The following is a 15426-nucleotide window of genomic DNA, read 5'->3' as shown; positions in this document are numbered from 1 at the left end:
GGACGTTGACCACTGCCACCACCTGCTATTGGTCCCGTCTGTCAGCCTCAGCAGCTGGCGGTGACTGCACTGGCCCCCCTTGCCGAGGACCCCCGAGCACCGCCAGCGGTGCTGGGGGTGGGGGCGGAGGCGACACTCTCTGGGGATTCCGAGCCACAGCTTCACGAAACACACAAAAGGCTGAATATCAGGACGACGTGGAAGTCAAATCTGAGCCGGAAAGGTCAGAGTCCCCTCAGCCAACAGAGGTCAACCAGAGGGGCCAGGCAGACAGGCCAGCTTTGTTTAGGTGGTGCAAAAACACACGCCAGGGCTTCCCCGGTGGCGCAGTGGTTGAGAATCTGTCTGCCAACGCAGGGGACGCAGGTTCGAGCCCTGGTCTGGGAAGAGCCCACCTGCCGCGGAGCAACTGGGCCCGTGAGCCACAACTACTGAGCCTGCGCGTCTGGAGCCTGTGCTCCGCAACAAGAGAGGGCGCAGTAGTGAGAGGCCCGCGCACCGCAATGAAGAGCGGCCCCCGCTTGCCACAACTGGAGAAAGCCCTCGCACAGAAACGAAGACCCAACACATCCATAAATAAATAAATAATTAAAACAAAACAAAACAAAAAAAACACATGCCAATCCTTGCAGCCCCCCGCACGCACTGTGTGCAAAGCTGACTTTGCAGCATCTTGTTCTGGTGCTGTGTGCACTGTGAGTGTCCAGGTGACATCTTATTTCCACAGCAAAGCCCCACACAGTATCTCTGCATCTGGCCGGTGACCTCTACTGGTGCCGCGCTGAAGACACCCCCAAATGCAAAGTCACCACACTCGTCCCCAGCTCCTCAGAACAGTGAGAACAGATGTCCTCAAAGACTTTACCACGTGCAAGTCGTAACTCACAATTAAGACGGGACTTTTCCTTGCATTCTTAATGCAAACAAGAGATAATATTAATTGCAATCCTTTTTCATTTTGAATTTTTAAATTAAAAAAAATCGCCAATCTTGATCTCTTATAATGGGTTGCCAGAACATATTGTGAGAATAAAAGGACTCGGAGCTGCGGGGAGGAATAAGAACCACCACGGTAGGTCAACGCGCTCGTTTTCCTTTTAGTAGAGGAAGTGGAGGCCCAGGGGGAGAAAGTGTTAGCTGAATTAAATCCCATGGCTGCACAGGTGGAAAGTTCTAATGAGAAGCCAGGTTAACCCCAAGCCTTAGACTTTTCACATTATAGCACCACAGTCAGGTCCCAGGAATAGAGCTTCTAATCCTGGTCCCCAACTGAGCCATTGGCTGTAACCAGAAACAGTCTCCGTAAAACTGGCTGGAAAATGCTCAGGAAACCAACAAACCTCTCTGCAGCCACAGAGCCGTGGGCTTTTCCCCATCTTTGGAGAAATGCACCATGGCCTGGAGCAGCCAACTCAACAGCTAACCCCCAAGAAACAGAACAATTTTCTTCTTCATGAGGGCTGATTATTTATCTCCCAGTTATCCCATCAGGAGAACTTCATTCCATTTTTTAATTAGCTAGCCTTTGTAACTTATGAAAAACAATACATAATGATGTTGTTTTTTTTTAAAAAAACACTGCAAGCAGCACAGAAATGGTGAAAAGTTAAAGAGGTCCACATCTAGTTAACAATCTCACACCCACCGGTCCCAGCACCAGAGGAGCCACTGCAGACACTTTCACCTTCACGGACACTTAAGTCATTTTTAGTTTCTTATCATTACAAACGGGGCTGTAACGAGCGCTCTCGTGCATGTTATCTTAGAGATTGTATAAAAGAGTATCTCTGGATAGATCCTTAGAAGTGGAATTACCGGGTCAAAAGGTAGGTGCATTTTTTATTTTGATAGATATTGCCAAACAGCTGTCCAAAAGTCCACAGTTAATTTGTATTCTCCCAGCAAAGCCTACTTTGTCTATCCTTTGCCCATGATCCTTACCTTTTAGGACAAATAAAAGTTCTTCCCTGAAGGAGTTAACCCTCCCACTCTCATTACAACTTCAGTCTCCCACACACTTTAGCAATAAATAGGAACACTCATGTCTCAGAAGAATGTGGAAAGAAAGTGTTTTCCAAAAACGATACCCTTTACCCTCGGCCACAGGGCAGCTGAGAGTAACATGCTTTCTGTCCAACAGTCAGAATATTTTAATGAGCGCTTACCTTTATTTTCATCCATTTTCACGACTTCGACAAAATTCCTTTTCATGAAATATTTGAAAGCAGGAGCCCGTTTCTCTGGGTTTTCGTCAAAGATCCAGAGGTTGACCCGAGCCCGGGTGATGGCCGTGTAGAGCTGCTTCAGCTCCCCGTTCAGGAGCTAAAGACAAGATGAGGACCAAGGCATGAGCCTTCAGGCTACAATACAACGTGTCTCACTTCAACGGGCTTATTCTGATTTTGGAGGAATATTCAAAAAGTAAGTTTTATGAAGTACAGCCCAGGCCTGAGCAGGATGTGGGGAGCCCACTATGGCCGCAGCACAGGGAAGCAAACTCTAGCGAGGGGGGCAGTGTTAGTACAGGCCCACCCTTGAATCTGCTGTACTTGTCCACTTTGAAATAATTATAGATCCCTAGGAGGTTACAAAGATATTGCAGAGAGGTCCCATGTACCTTTCACTCAGTTTATCCCAAAAGTCACATCCTACGCAATTACTGTAACTTATTTTTAAAAATTGGAGCAGTGGGAATTCCCTGGAAGTCCAGGGGTGAGGACTCCACACTTTCACTGGCAAGGGCCAGGGTTCAATCCCTGGTCGGGGAACTAAGATCCCACAAGCTGCACAGTGCGGCCAAAATTTAAAAAAAAATAAAAAATTAAAAAAATGGAGCAGTCCCACGCTGCTACTGTGACTACTATTAGCACTATATTACTCCTGACCTACCCCATGACTGAGGACTCTGGGTATAAGGGGACTATGTCTTAGACTCAGGGAGGACCTCCTTGATTAAATCATGCACATTTCAAAACAACGGATTTGTGGCTACCCAGAGGTCTGCACAGCTTGGTGATGATTTAACATCTATGTGCAGAGCCTTCCAGGTAGTTACAGAAATAACCGGATAACTGCTCTTCTATTTATTTGTTTTCTACTATGTAGGAGACATAAAACTAGGACAGCAGTTTCTCCCAAAGCTTTTGGTTTTTGCCGGTTCGGTTTTCTGTGGTATTGCCCTCACTCTCGAGGCCTCTGTCGGCCTTCGTCGGTCTAGAACTCCACAGAGCTTTTCGGCTCTGGCCTACTTCTCGGTGATGTAGTGGGATGCCCAGGGGAAGGGAGACAGGGTCCCTTCACAGACAAGGCTGGAAGACAATGGTCTCCACTGACTACAGTCACGGACTTCACTTCTGAGTTCCCCGTCAGCCATGTCAGAGTTTCTGAACAGAGCTCCAGAGGCGAACAGAAGGTGCTACCCTCCCCCTTTGGCACCCCACATCAAGCCTGGCTCTCTGCTGAGAAGAGGGGGTCACCAGCGCTGAGCCCACCACATTCCCTTTCCCATCCTCCACCCGCTAGTGCTGACGGACAGGAAGACCCGCAGCACAGGCTCCATCTTTAACCCCATCTTATCGGCCAAGCCCTGCTTACTGGCTCCCTGTCAAGCAAGCTCATGGACCCCTGGCTGATACTCACCTTGTACATTTCTGGATTCACCATGAAAGCCCCGCCCTGAGAGGAGCTGCATTTCTCTAGGGGCACCTCAATCAGCCGACGGCTTTCCTCTCTGGACTCAGAGGATGAAGGGGTAAATGAGGAAATGATCTTCCATTCCTTGTAAGCCTGAACAACAAAGACAAATGAAAGACCAGCAGAATATGCTTCTGCAGTGCACACCCAGCCTCCCTGGGCCTCACAGAGAACTGAGCCCCCTTTGCCTGGCACGGCGGCCAGGCCTTCAGCACCAGCTGTGAGGAGGTGGCCATCCTATGGCCTCAGAGTGGGGGTCGGGGCCCAGGTGGTGCAGGCAGGGATCAGGGCAGCTACCGGGAAGACCCCCAGACACTCAGCTAAGACGGCCAAGAAGCAGGCACATGTGCTCACTTCTAGCACGAGTGTTTATGGCCTGGAGGTTCCTGTTGTTGAAAGAATGTCCACAAGCAGAATGGAGAGAGAAAACCAGTATCCTCACCTCTTTTCACAATGTGTTTAAAAAATGCCACTTAGGGTCAGTCATTAAGACACATGTGACGCTTAGGGTGGTACCCGCGGTGTCCATCCATGTTGTCACAAATGGCAAAATATCAACTCTATGGTGACAAATGGAAACTAAATTTTTTTTAAGTTTTATTTTTCCTTCCTTCCTTCCTTCCTTCAATTTTTGGGCCATGCCACGCAGCATGTGGGATCTTAGTTCCCTAAGTCCCAGAAACTAAATTTTTGGTGGTAAGCATGCTGTAGGCTATATAGAAGTAGAAATACAATCTTGTACACGACCGACTTATTTAATGTTATAAACCAGTGTTGCCTCAATAAAAAATAAGTCTAAAAAATATAAATACAAAATAATTTGTGTTAAGCTTTGGGTTTCATATGACTAAGAGTCACAAATAACCAAGATAATAAAAATATAATTACTGCTGTTACATGTGGATAGTTTAGCCATGTTTAAATGAGTAATAAAGATGTAATAATTCATAAATTATTTTTACATCTATTCTATAAAATAGAGTCTTGCCCTTATGTCAGCAAAATTACTAGTTGTGTTATAACCGAATTTTCACATAATTTGTGTTATATTAAATGCCCAGGATTAAGAGATGTAATTGCATTCAAAGTGTAAATAATTTGAAACATTTTCACTGAAAATATGAATGCTAGGAAATGTAAGAATAAAAAATTAAAATTATTTTCTTATGATATAAAAAAAAGACATGTGACAAAATTTCCTAACCAAGTGATCCAATCAAGGACGGAGCTCGGGAATTCCTTGGCAGTCCAGTGGTTAGGACTCTGCACTTCCACTGCAGAGGGCCCAGGTTCAATCCCTGGTTGAGGAACTAAGATCCCGCAAGCCACAAGGCCCCCCCGTCCCCCCAAAAAAAGGATGGAGTGAAATTCAGGAGCCGTGGGGTATGCTGTGCAAGGTGGACTCTGAGGTCAGATGGAACAAATTAAATCTCCATTTGTCCACTTATTATGTGACCTTGAACAAATGCCTCTTCTAGGTCTCATTTTCCTGTTCTGTAAAATGTGGATGACAGAACTAACCACATTGTTGGAAAAATAAAAGGAGATAATCAATGTCAAGTGTCTCTACAATGCTCGATAAAGAGTTGACATTTTAGCCATTTTCCCCTTTACCCAAATCAAACCACAAAACCACGGTGACTTGTAGATCAGGGTCTGTAAATTTTTTTGCTAAAGGGTCAGATGATAAATATTTTTGGCTTTGTGGGCTATATGGTCTCTATTGCAACTACTCTACTCCGCTACTGTAGAGCAAAAGCAGCTCTAGTCAACAGTAAATGAACGGGCAAGTGTGATGAAATGAAACGTTATCTTTTGACACTAAAACTGAATTTAATACTAAATTTTCGCATGCCACAGGATATGATTTTCCTTTTGATTTTTTTAACCATTTAAAAATGTAAAAACCATTCTTAGCTCACAGGCAGTGAGCTGGGTTTAGCCCCCAGGCCATAGTTTGCAGACCCTGGGGAGGCAAACGTGACCAGATTATACACAGTATCTACAGTGAAGAATTCCCATGAAGTTTCAGATTTCATACTTTATTGTGTGTCTTGGGGGAGTCGGTAGTCAATTCTCCTATCCTTCAGTTTTTTATAAAATGGTGCTACTTGCCACCTATGTATCTTTTCAAGGATGATGGAAAGGTGGAGTGGATACAGTTCATTACCTCCTTTCAGTTCCTCTATAATGTAAACTCTATAAACATTAGGTTAGGGACTTCCCTGGTGGCTCAGTGGTTAGAATCTGCCTGCCAATGCAGGGGGCATGGGTTCAAGCCTTGGGCCGGGAAGATCCCACATGCTGCAGAGCAACTAAGCCCATGCGCCACAACTACTGAGCCTGTGCTCTAGAGCTGGTGAGCCGCAACTACTGAGCCCACATGCCACAACTACTGAAGCCCGCACGCCTAGAGCCCGGACTCCGCAACAAAGACAAGCCACAGCAATGAGAAGCCCATGCACCACAATAAAGAGTAGCAACCGCTCTCCACAACTAGAGAAAGGCCACATGCAGCAACGAAGACCCAAACGCAGCCAAAAATAAATAATAAAATAAAATAAATAAATTAAAAAAAAACACATTAGGTTAAATGCTTTAAATACTATCTATTAAATAAGAGTGGTTATGCTACTAACCAATTAGGGAATTAATCACCAGGTTATGAGAAGAGATGTGAGTCATGTAATCAATTTTAGTAGTTGAAAGTTAAAAAAAAAAAAATCTTCAGGACACATCTGTGACTATCTTTTCATCTTCGTAAAGCTGTTTACCCAACTTAATTGTTTGCCAAAGAAAGCAGGCAAGAGACACGCATGCTAACACCTGAGGAGGTCCGGCAGACAGCGGGAGGTGCAGGCGGCCTGAACTTGGAAGGCCAGTGAAGCACCTGTATCTTTTTTTTTTTTTGCGGCACACGGGCCTCTCACTGTTGTGTCCTCTCCCGTTGCGGAGCACAGGCTCCGGACGCGCAGGCTCAGCGGCCACGGCTCACGGGCCCAGCCGCTCTGTGGCATGTGGGATCTTCCCGGACCAGGGCACGAACCCGTGTCCCCTGCATCGGCAGGCAGACTCTCAACCACTGCGCCACCAGGGAAGCCCAAAGCACCTGTATCTTAAAACTGCTCGAAGGAGACACAGAAGCTGCTCGTATGGCACACGACTAACCTGTTTCCATGAATAAAACACACTTCACTCTCAAGACAGAGCCTCCTAGGAGCAAGCACGTGTTTACAGCAAGAATACAGGCCTGCAGCACTCCCGGCAATAAAAGGAAGAAGCATCTAGAAGTCTTCCAGCTTCTTCTCTGGGGATTAGTAATTATGAAGGAAAAGGACTTAGACTCTACCAGCAAGGCTTCTTTTGTGGGGCCTGTTCTCTAGATTAGTTCAGCAACTCTTAAAAATTGTGGTTTTGAAAGCCTCTCCTGTCCTGGTCACACATGAGTGTGAAGGAAGGGACTCCCCACTGGGGCAGAGTGTCAATGGCAAGCACCCCTCCAAGTCCCCACAGGAGGAGAGTTTGGAGGTGACCAGAGAATGACTTCCCCTCCCCCAAATGAGGCAAAATCCTACAAGAGAAGGCCTTGATATAACCATTCCTTGGTTCCTTTCTCATCTCAGAAGATGACCCTGGTGTCCATGTGGTTGAACAGGTAACAGTGAATCCTCTGAAGAGAAAAATCACAAGCCAGGGCCATAAGAAGCCCCCTACACACACACACACACACACACACACACACACACACACACACACACACACAAACACACACACACACACACACACACACACACACACCACACACACACACACACACACACACACACACACACAGCACCTTCCAGATACATAAACGGCGGTGGAAGAGGAGGCCAGGGATGGAGAGAGGAGTCCTCCACAGTCTCCCATGTCAAACAGCAAGTACTGTTCAGCAGCCTTCACCCATCACCCCCAAAAGAAACCCCACGTGAGCAGCCAGACCACAGACGCATGGGGACTCCTGTGACCTCTGTTTTTCCTCTCCTTTGATTGTAGCATCTCCTCTCATTTGCTGACTGGTGCCTTTTGGTCCTGTGGTTGTGAATGATAAACTGAGGGTGTGCTTTGTGCTGGGGAATGCACGATTCCATTCCCTGGTAATTGGGAGGCATCACATCAGAAGTCTTTTTAGAATTCTCATTCTGTGTATAGGATGACGTGGATGTTACCACAAGACTTAATTTGTGATTGTTTTAATTTCATGCAACTCACTGATCCCTTGGTGGGAGCTTAGGGTCAAGGGATCCAAGATTGTGCCATTCCAGGGTCAGGGTGAAAGAGAATTAAGTAGATTTTTCTTTCACAAACAGAGTTGACCACAAGTTACCGATCCATAAGTCCAGAGCTCCTGGAGCTTCTTACTAGCACAAGCATACAACTGGCACTTAATAAAGGACACGAACAACAAAGTCTTACCCTTTCCTCTTTTAGGAGAGCCTCGGTCCAACCATGACCAATGGATGTATTATGAGAAAAAAAAAAGTTAGTCCTCGGAGATTAAAAATGGTTCCAGGATTAATGAGAATGCATCTGATTTTATCAGAAAAGTCAATAGAAAAGGAGTGCACTTAAGGTATGGTAATGATATATTCATTGTGGAAGGTTCTGGAAGCCGATTTGCATGCAGGGTATTAAAAGGAAGGGAGTACAGTGGAAAGATCTTGAGATTTGGAATTCAAAGCATCTGAGTTCATCTCCGAGCTCTGCCACCTACATTACGACTACAGGCAACTTATGTAACTTCCATGACCCTCAGCCTTATGTGTAGAATGAGAGTAATAAAAATACACACAACGTCAGAGGGTTGGTGGAGGATAAATTGAGACAATGCCTTCAAAAAGCACTTTATAAACTGTAAAACATCCATAGCAATATTAGTCATAGGTATTATCGAGGCAAATGTGACATTTAAAAAAAGACCAGAAAAAAACAAAACAAAAACAAAGGACTCCATTTAAAGGGTCAGTTCTGGAGCAGATTTTAAGGAGTCAAAGCTAACAGTGCTCGTGACTTGGGTATGAAAACAGCCCCTTCAAGCATGCACCGTGTGCAGCGGGGAGTCTGCAACGGGCACCAGGGTACAGCCAGCTATGTCCCCAAAGGAGACCCCACAGCATGGTCAGCAGCCAACCTGAGCCTCCACCGAAGACGGTGGTGAAGAGAAGGCAGTTGCTATGAAACTGAGGACAATGGCCTTGAGCTGGCGGCTCTACCTATAATGTACTGAGGTTGGGAAGAAAAACCATCACAAGGACTCAGGAGCCAAGTCAAGACAATCGGCTGGCACAGAGGTCACTGGGGGTCAGTCTGGGGACTCTTTTGCTGCCATTGTGGGCAAGGGTGGCAAGCAGTGGTGGCAAAGCCATGCCCGGAGGGAGCTCAGGCAGGATGGCTGTTCTCGTCCCCTGCATTACCTGATCCTGTGGGCAGGAACCAAGGCTCACGTGTCTTCCTGCAGTTGTCTCCCTATGAATGACCTTGCCCGGTTCTGTCCTCATAGGGTGGACATTGCTAACCTTGCCTTCATTTGTAAGGCTCTCCTTAGACCTTGCTCCAACTTGAGGATCCTTGGGAGTCAAGGTTAACAGTAGCTAGTGAAAACCGGAAGCTGGCGCTTGGGTACCAGGCATTCAGAAAAGGTGAATACAAGAAAACAGGGAAGGGCAAGGCACAGGGAAAGCCATCCCACAACACACTATGAAACAACCCACAGACATTGTCGAAAGCCGCATCCAAACACACAAAACCCCACACCAAATGGATGATGCTCCAAAAGGGAAACGGTCACCTGTGACCAACTCTCATCTACTCAGCTCCAAAATTCTCTTTCCTGGAGTGGAAGTGGAGCTCCTACACACACATGCGCTGTGAGAAGAAGAATTGAGTACGACATACCTCAGAATCAGTGAAAAAGTTGTAAAGGAGCACGTCATCAAATTCTAGGCCTTTGGCTTCGTAAACTGTTAGCACAAGCGCTAATCCCAGCTCTTCTGGAATTTTCTCCTTTGCCATTTCATTGGCTACAAGGATTACCTAGGAAACAAAGGGGGATAGAAGAGAAAAAACTTCACATTGTACAAAGAGAAATCTAGTAAAGCTGAGACTATTTCTGTGGGAGGCAAGTAATGTCTTTGATGAGGAACGGCCATCGTGGTGGGAATATTAATAACACTTCGTCACTCACTCATCTCTGAAACTTCCTCGTTCTGGGACAGGGGCTACTGAATTCTACGTTGTGGAAGAACTCAGCTTCTCAAACTTTTTTTCAACTGCAAACTGCCTTTTATTTTAAAACATACAATCTCAAGAAACTCACCTGGTGGGCTCCAAATTCAATGGGCTGGGTTTTTCTTTTGTTGCCTCGAAGCAATATTGCCAAGTCACTTACACTACAGGACTCCAGGACAATTGGTCTGGGACCATCAAAGAGGCCAGAATCCCTTGGAAGGCGATCAAAAGATTCCGGGAAATAGAACTGAAGTAAATCTACCACTCCAGATGCCAGATTGAGGATTCCTGGGATAAAAAAAGTCAGATACTGTACAACACGCCAACATGGCTGGGGTTTTTGGTTTGTTTTGTTTTGTTTTTGGCCACGCTGCACAGCTCGCGGGATCTCAGGTCCCTGACCAGGGACTGAACCCAGGCCATGGCAATGAAAGCCTGGAATCCTAACCAACTAGGCCGCCAGGGAACTCCCGTGCATTTTGGTTTTTTATTTTGGTTTTGCTTTTCTCCTGAGAAGCAGTATTGGTCCTGAGAGTACATACAATTGCAGCCAATTTCCAGATCCTGTTAGATTATCACTTTGGCTCCGAGCTGTATTACTCCGGGTACCGCAGACAAAGGCAGAGATGTGTTTGCTGTCCTAAGAAGGTTTTGTAAATCTCATTCCTGGACTATATTCATGTGAGAGAAAATGACCTCATGAAGAAGAGTCAAGGCAGAAATGTAACTAAACACTTAGAGCTGTTAGAATGCTAATACAGGGGCTAATATACAGTTAAAAAACAAGAACTATCCTGTCCCCTGTCGTTGGTACTTAGAGCACTGGAGACAACACTACATGGTAAGAGCTGGACGTTAGGTGGGGCAGCAACCTCGGCTTCCATTGCCCTTTTCCACCAGGTTTATACCCAGCAAAGAGAGGAGTATACTAAATAATTGTCAGAGCTGGATAAAGGATTTTCCAAAGAGCTTTCTCCTTGGGTCCCATTTTTGTCTAAGCGCTGAAGTAACACTGACAGTGATGTCGACTAAACAAGAGGCACCTTCATAAAGATTAACCTGTTTATTAATTCTCACAACAGCCCGGTGAGACAGACCAGACAACCCCACTTTTACAAACAGGGACTCCAAGGTCCGAGAAGTTAGTAAACACCTCCAAAAGAAGCTGGACTGAATACGGATCATCCTGGGTCTCCCACTATTCTTAGGGGCCATGTGCCCTTTGCCCAACACCAGCTAGAATTCTATGAAATGGGCATATGTGTACCCATTGCTGTTACCAAATAGTAAAGGGAAATGTTACTATCCAATGCTATTATTATTAACACTATGCAATATAAAGAAATCAAGAATACAAGTGGAAACTGTTGAATTTAAGCAGATCAGCTGCGACTGTGGTTCAGAGATGTACACTAATGAGAGGATCAGAAAAAAGCACGGAAGTGTTCATTTCAGTGAAAAACTGGAATCCACTTAAATGCCCTTCTAGGGAACTAGATAAAATTTTTTATACAAACATGCTCAAAGAATAAAAGATGGTTCAGCTATAAAAAGCAATGAAGTACTGATACACGCTACAATATGGAAGAACCTTGAAAACACTGTGCTAAGTGAAAGGAGGCAGACATAAAAGGTCACATATTTTGTGATTCCATTTATATGAAATGTCCAGAAGAGGCAAACCCACAGACACAGAAAGTAGATTGGTAGTTCACAGGGGTGAGGAGGGGATAAGGGTGACTGCTAACGGTTATGGGGTTTCTTTTGGGGGTGATAAAAATGTTCTGGAATTAGACAGGGGTAATGGTTGCACAACCTTATGAATATATTAAAAAACCACGAAATTGCACATTTTAAACAGGTGAATGTTATGCTATGTGAATCTCAATTTAAAAAAGAATAAAAGATGGGGGAAGTATTCACTAAATATTCACTAAATTATGATTGATTAAACAATGTTAATCAATCATAACACTGATTATGTAAATACACATAATCAATCAATAAATGTGTGTGATAAATGCATATTTGTATATGGCCAGTAAAGAGATCAGAAGGAAATGAAACAAAATGTGAGTAGTGAGTAGCCTTACAGGGGGCTTGAATTTTTTTTTTTTTTAACGTTTTATGTGTTTTCTAAAGTCTCTCAAATCTAATACATATTATTGGGGCTTTTTCTGGTTCTATACACGGAAACATTTACGCACAGTCTTCCCTCTATCCTGACAGGAGGTGGAAAATGGAGTTTATGTAGTGATCATCTGGGTGGGTTGCCTACTACATAAAAAAAAAACCAAAAAAACAACTGCTCACGGGACAATGCCCTTTGCCATACTCTATTTTGCTGATCATAAAGGCTGCTGCCCCAGACCAGTGGTGCTGAACCCATGTACACCATCAGAATAAGGGGCTCATTCAACTACTCATGCCAGGTCCCCTCTACAGAGTCCGACAGCAAAAAAGGGGGTGCCGTCTGGAGCTACCCCCTGGGGACAGAGAAATGTGAACGTCTTGGTCACCAAGCCCCCACACAGTGTCAGGTAGGGGAGGAGCTCAATATATGTTTCCTGAATGGATAAAATCTCGTATTTCGAGCATAAACTTCTTTGTGCCAGTTTTTCCTGCACAGCACAAGTAGAAAGTCACGGAAGAGCAAGAAGCTGAGCTGCTCAGACCCAGGCAGACCCTGTAATTGATGCGCAACATCAGGAAGACTGTGAGAGCCCTGGAAAGCTGGGCTGAGCTGTGTGGTGTATGCTACACTCTGGGAGGCCACCTGGCTTCGAATTGTTTTCTGAATCCTTGGCTAAACAAATCAGAATGTTAATCTACTTTTACACTGTAAGGGTGTTAAGAGTACCAATGTGTGTGTGTATGTGTATGTACGTGTGTGTGGTCTGTGTGTGTTTCCTCTTTTCACCAAACCATAGCCTACCTGAAATGCATCCAGAAAAAGAGAATCTATCAAAAACCTACAATAAGCACCAGACTTAAATGGTGAAATGTTAAAAAAATATTCACATTAACTTCAGGAATAACATACGGATGCCTGTTACTGTTTCTGTTTAAGGTCCTAACCAATAAAATATGATACAAAAAAGAAATGACAAGTATAGAAGAGAAGATCAAACCTGCCCTTACCTGCATAAAAATATCAAAATGGTAAATGTAGTAAGAGTGTTCAGCAAGATTGTGAGATACCAGATCAACACACAAGAACCAACAGCATCCCTCTGTACCAGCAAGACATGGCTAGAAAATTTAAAAAGAGAAAAAAGGTGCAGCCATGATAGTAACCAAAAGTATAAGGTTTCTGGGACAAATCTAAGAGCTGTGTAAAATGTCTGGGGAAAATTATAAAATATTATTGAAGGCAGTAAAAAAAAAAATCTGAACAGAGAAATATGCCAAGGTCATGGTTCAGAAATCCCTACAATGTAAAGATGTGAATTCTTCCCAAAGAGTGAGAACTTCAATTCCAATCAAAATTACAAAGAGTCACTGGAGAAATTTGATAATACAGTAAATAAAGACAGTGTGATAATAGTACAAAAACAGACAAATTAGACAAATCAAAAAAAATAGTGAGCCCAGAAACAGACTCACAGATATTTGAAAAGCAAGAATTGCAAATGAGGGGAAAGGATGGACCATGAGGTAAATGGCACCAGCACAACTGTTTATCCCTATGGAAAAAAGGAAAATTAGATCACAGAAGCATGATTTCAATAAAGACAATGTCACACCACACATATATTTTAAACTGAATTAATTAAATTTACCTAAATTTTGACACCTACCTAAATATAAGGAGCACAATTTAAAACCATTAAAAGACTACATAGGAGGTTACCGTAACCCCAGGTCAGAAGGATTTAAGTAAGACAATCATCAGACCACCGATGACCAGTTTCAAGATGACTGTCAGAGCTGACTGTGCTGTTTCTGCATGTAGCCTCCTCCCTCCCTCTATAAAAGCTCTTGACCACTGATTGGCAGGGTGGGGGGAAGGGGAGTTGGCCTTGGGACATGAATCTGACACCCCAGCCCCGGGTTGCTGGTCTCTGAAATAAAGCAAACTTTCCTTTCCACCAACCTTGCCTCTTTATTGGCTTTTGAGCAGCGAGCACCTGGACCCACTTGCGGGAAGTTTTTGACACCCAACGTGAGGCTGCGCTCTCGCGATATCTGGCTTCCAAGGTTTTCTTGGGAAGAGCTGCCGCCATGAAGAAGCACTGGGATGGCTGTGAGGAGCCCATTGCTCGTGGCTCACTGGATTCGGGAGGGGGATTTGGGGGGACGTTCCTAGCAGCTGCCCTAACCATTTGTTTCCGAGATCCTCCCTGTTTCTTCCTTGCTCGGCACTGTCTGCCAACATATGCTTTTCCTTGGTGCAACGGAAACACGCATCTGGACGAGCTGACGAGCGCCAAGCCTGAGTAAGGGCACTGGTGAGCACAAGGCACATGTTCTTTTGAGCATGAGGTGCTATCTGGGCATCTTGCCAGTTGGTTCTGACGTGTTTCTGACGTTGAGGACCATTTGTGTTGGGAAGTGTTTGTCTGGGACTCCGTATCGGTCATCCTCTCAGTGCATTTGTGACAGTTCTGTCTTCTGGTGTGTGAGTGTGTATTCCATTTGTGTGATTGGTATTCTTGTTGCTTTTTGTAAAATGGGAAATTCAGGTTCAATTCATTAAGAAAAATTTTGGCTATGAACCTATGACTAAGAAAAAGACGATTTTCTTTTTAACACTGTGGGCCAACAGTATTCTTCAGACTCCGGAGAAAATTGGTTAAGATGAAACTCTTCTGACACTCTAAACTGGTTCTTTTTTGCATATGCAGTTAGAGAAAGCTAGCTTGATAAAATACTGTTTTCAGAATTCTGACCCTGAGAGAACAAAAATATGCCTAGGAGAAAGCTTGAAATTAACGCTTATCATGTCCTTGAAATACAAACACAGCCCACTTTGCCTGAGACTTCAGCCTTGGGTTAATTAGCAGAACTACAAAAGATGTTTGGGTTCCTTAAACAGCATCTTGTACCACATTAAAGAGAAATTGTGCTATGAGAAAAATATATGTTTTTAGAGGTTATGTTCTTAAGCTTGCCAATCAGAAAATGCTGATATAGGGCTTCCCTGGTGGCGCAGTGGTTGAGAGTCCGCCTGCCGATGCAGGGGACACGGGTTTGTGCCCCGGTCCTGGAAGATCCCACATGCCGCGGAGCGGCTGGGCCCGTGAGCCTGCACGTCCAGAGCCTGTGCTCCGCAACGGGAGAGACCACAACAGTGAGAGGCCCGCGTACCACAAAAAAAAAAAAGAAAAAGAAAATGCTGATATAAACAAACAGCTCAATTACTTGTTTCTTGGTTTTGTTAAGGTCTTTTAAGTTAAAAACTGTAATATGTAAAAATGATAAGGGAAGCATTTCAGTGTGTAAAGCAAGTAGGATATGCGTTGT

The 15426-nt window shown here is 44.6% G+C and overlaps 1 protein-coding gene across 3 annotated transcripts in view; it reads right to left on the bottom strand.

Moving 5' to 3' along the window:
• Window positions 1-15426, bottom strand: part of TRANK1 (tetratricopeptide repeat and ankyrin repeat containing 1) — a gene marked incomplete at its 5' end in the record, with an annotated part of 87245 nt that overhangs the window by 19974 nt on the left and 51845 nt on the right. For all 3 annotated transcript variants that reach the window (XM_082663774.1, XM_082663775.1, XM_082663776.1), the window contains 4 exons: window positions 2166-2322; window positions 3640-3786; window positions 9628-9765; window positions 10049-10248. In XM_082663774.1, the coding sequence (XP_082519900.1) occupies window positions 2166-2322; window positions 3640-3786; window positions 9628-9765; window positions 10049-10248 (642 nt within the window). The remainder of the gene's footprint in view (window positions 1-2165; window positions 2323-3639; window positions 3787-9627; window positions 9766-10048; window positions 10249-15426) is intronic.

The sequence above is a fragment of the Grampus griseus genome, assembly GCF_964374135.1.
Source record: "Grampus griseus genome assembly, chromosome: 10".
Taxonomy (NCBI): Eukaryota; Metazoa; Chordata; class Mammalia; order Artiodactyla; family Delphinidae; genus Grampus; species Grampus griseus.
Note: the sequence above shows the minus strand (reverse complement) of the source record. Positions and strands in the feature narration are given on the sequence as shown.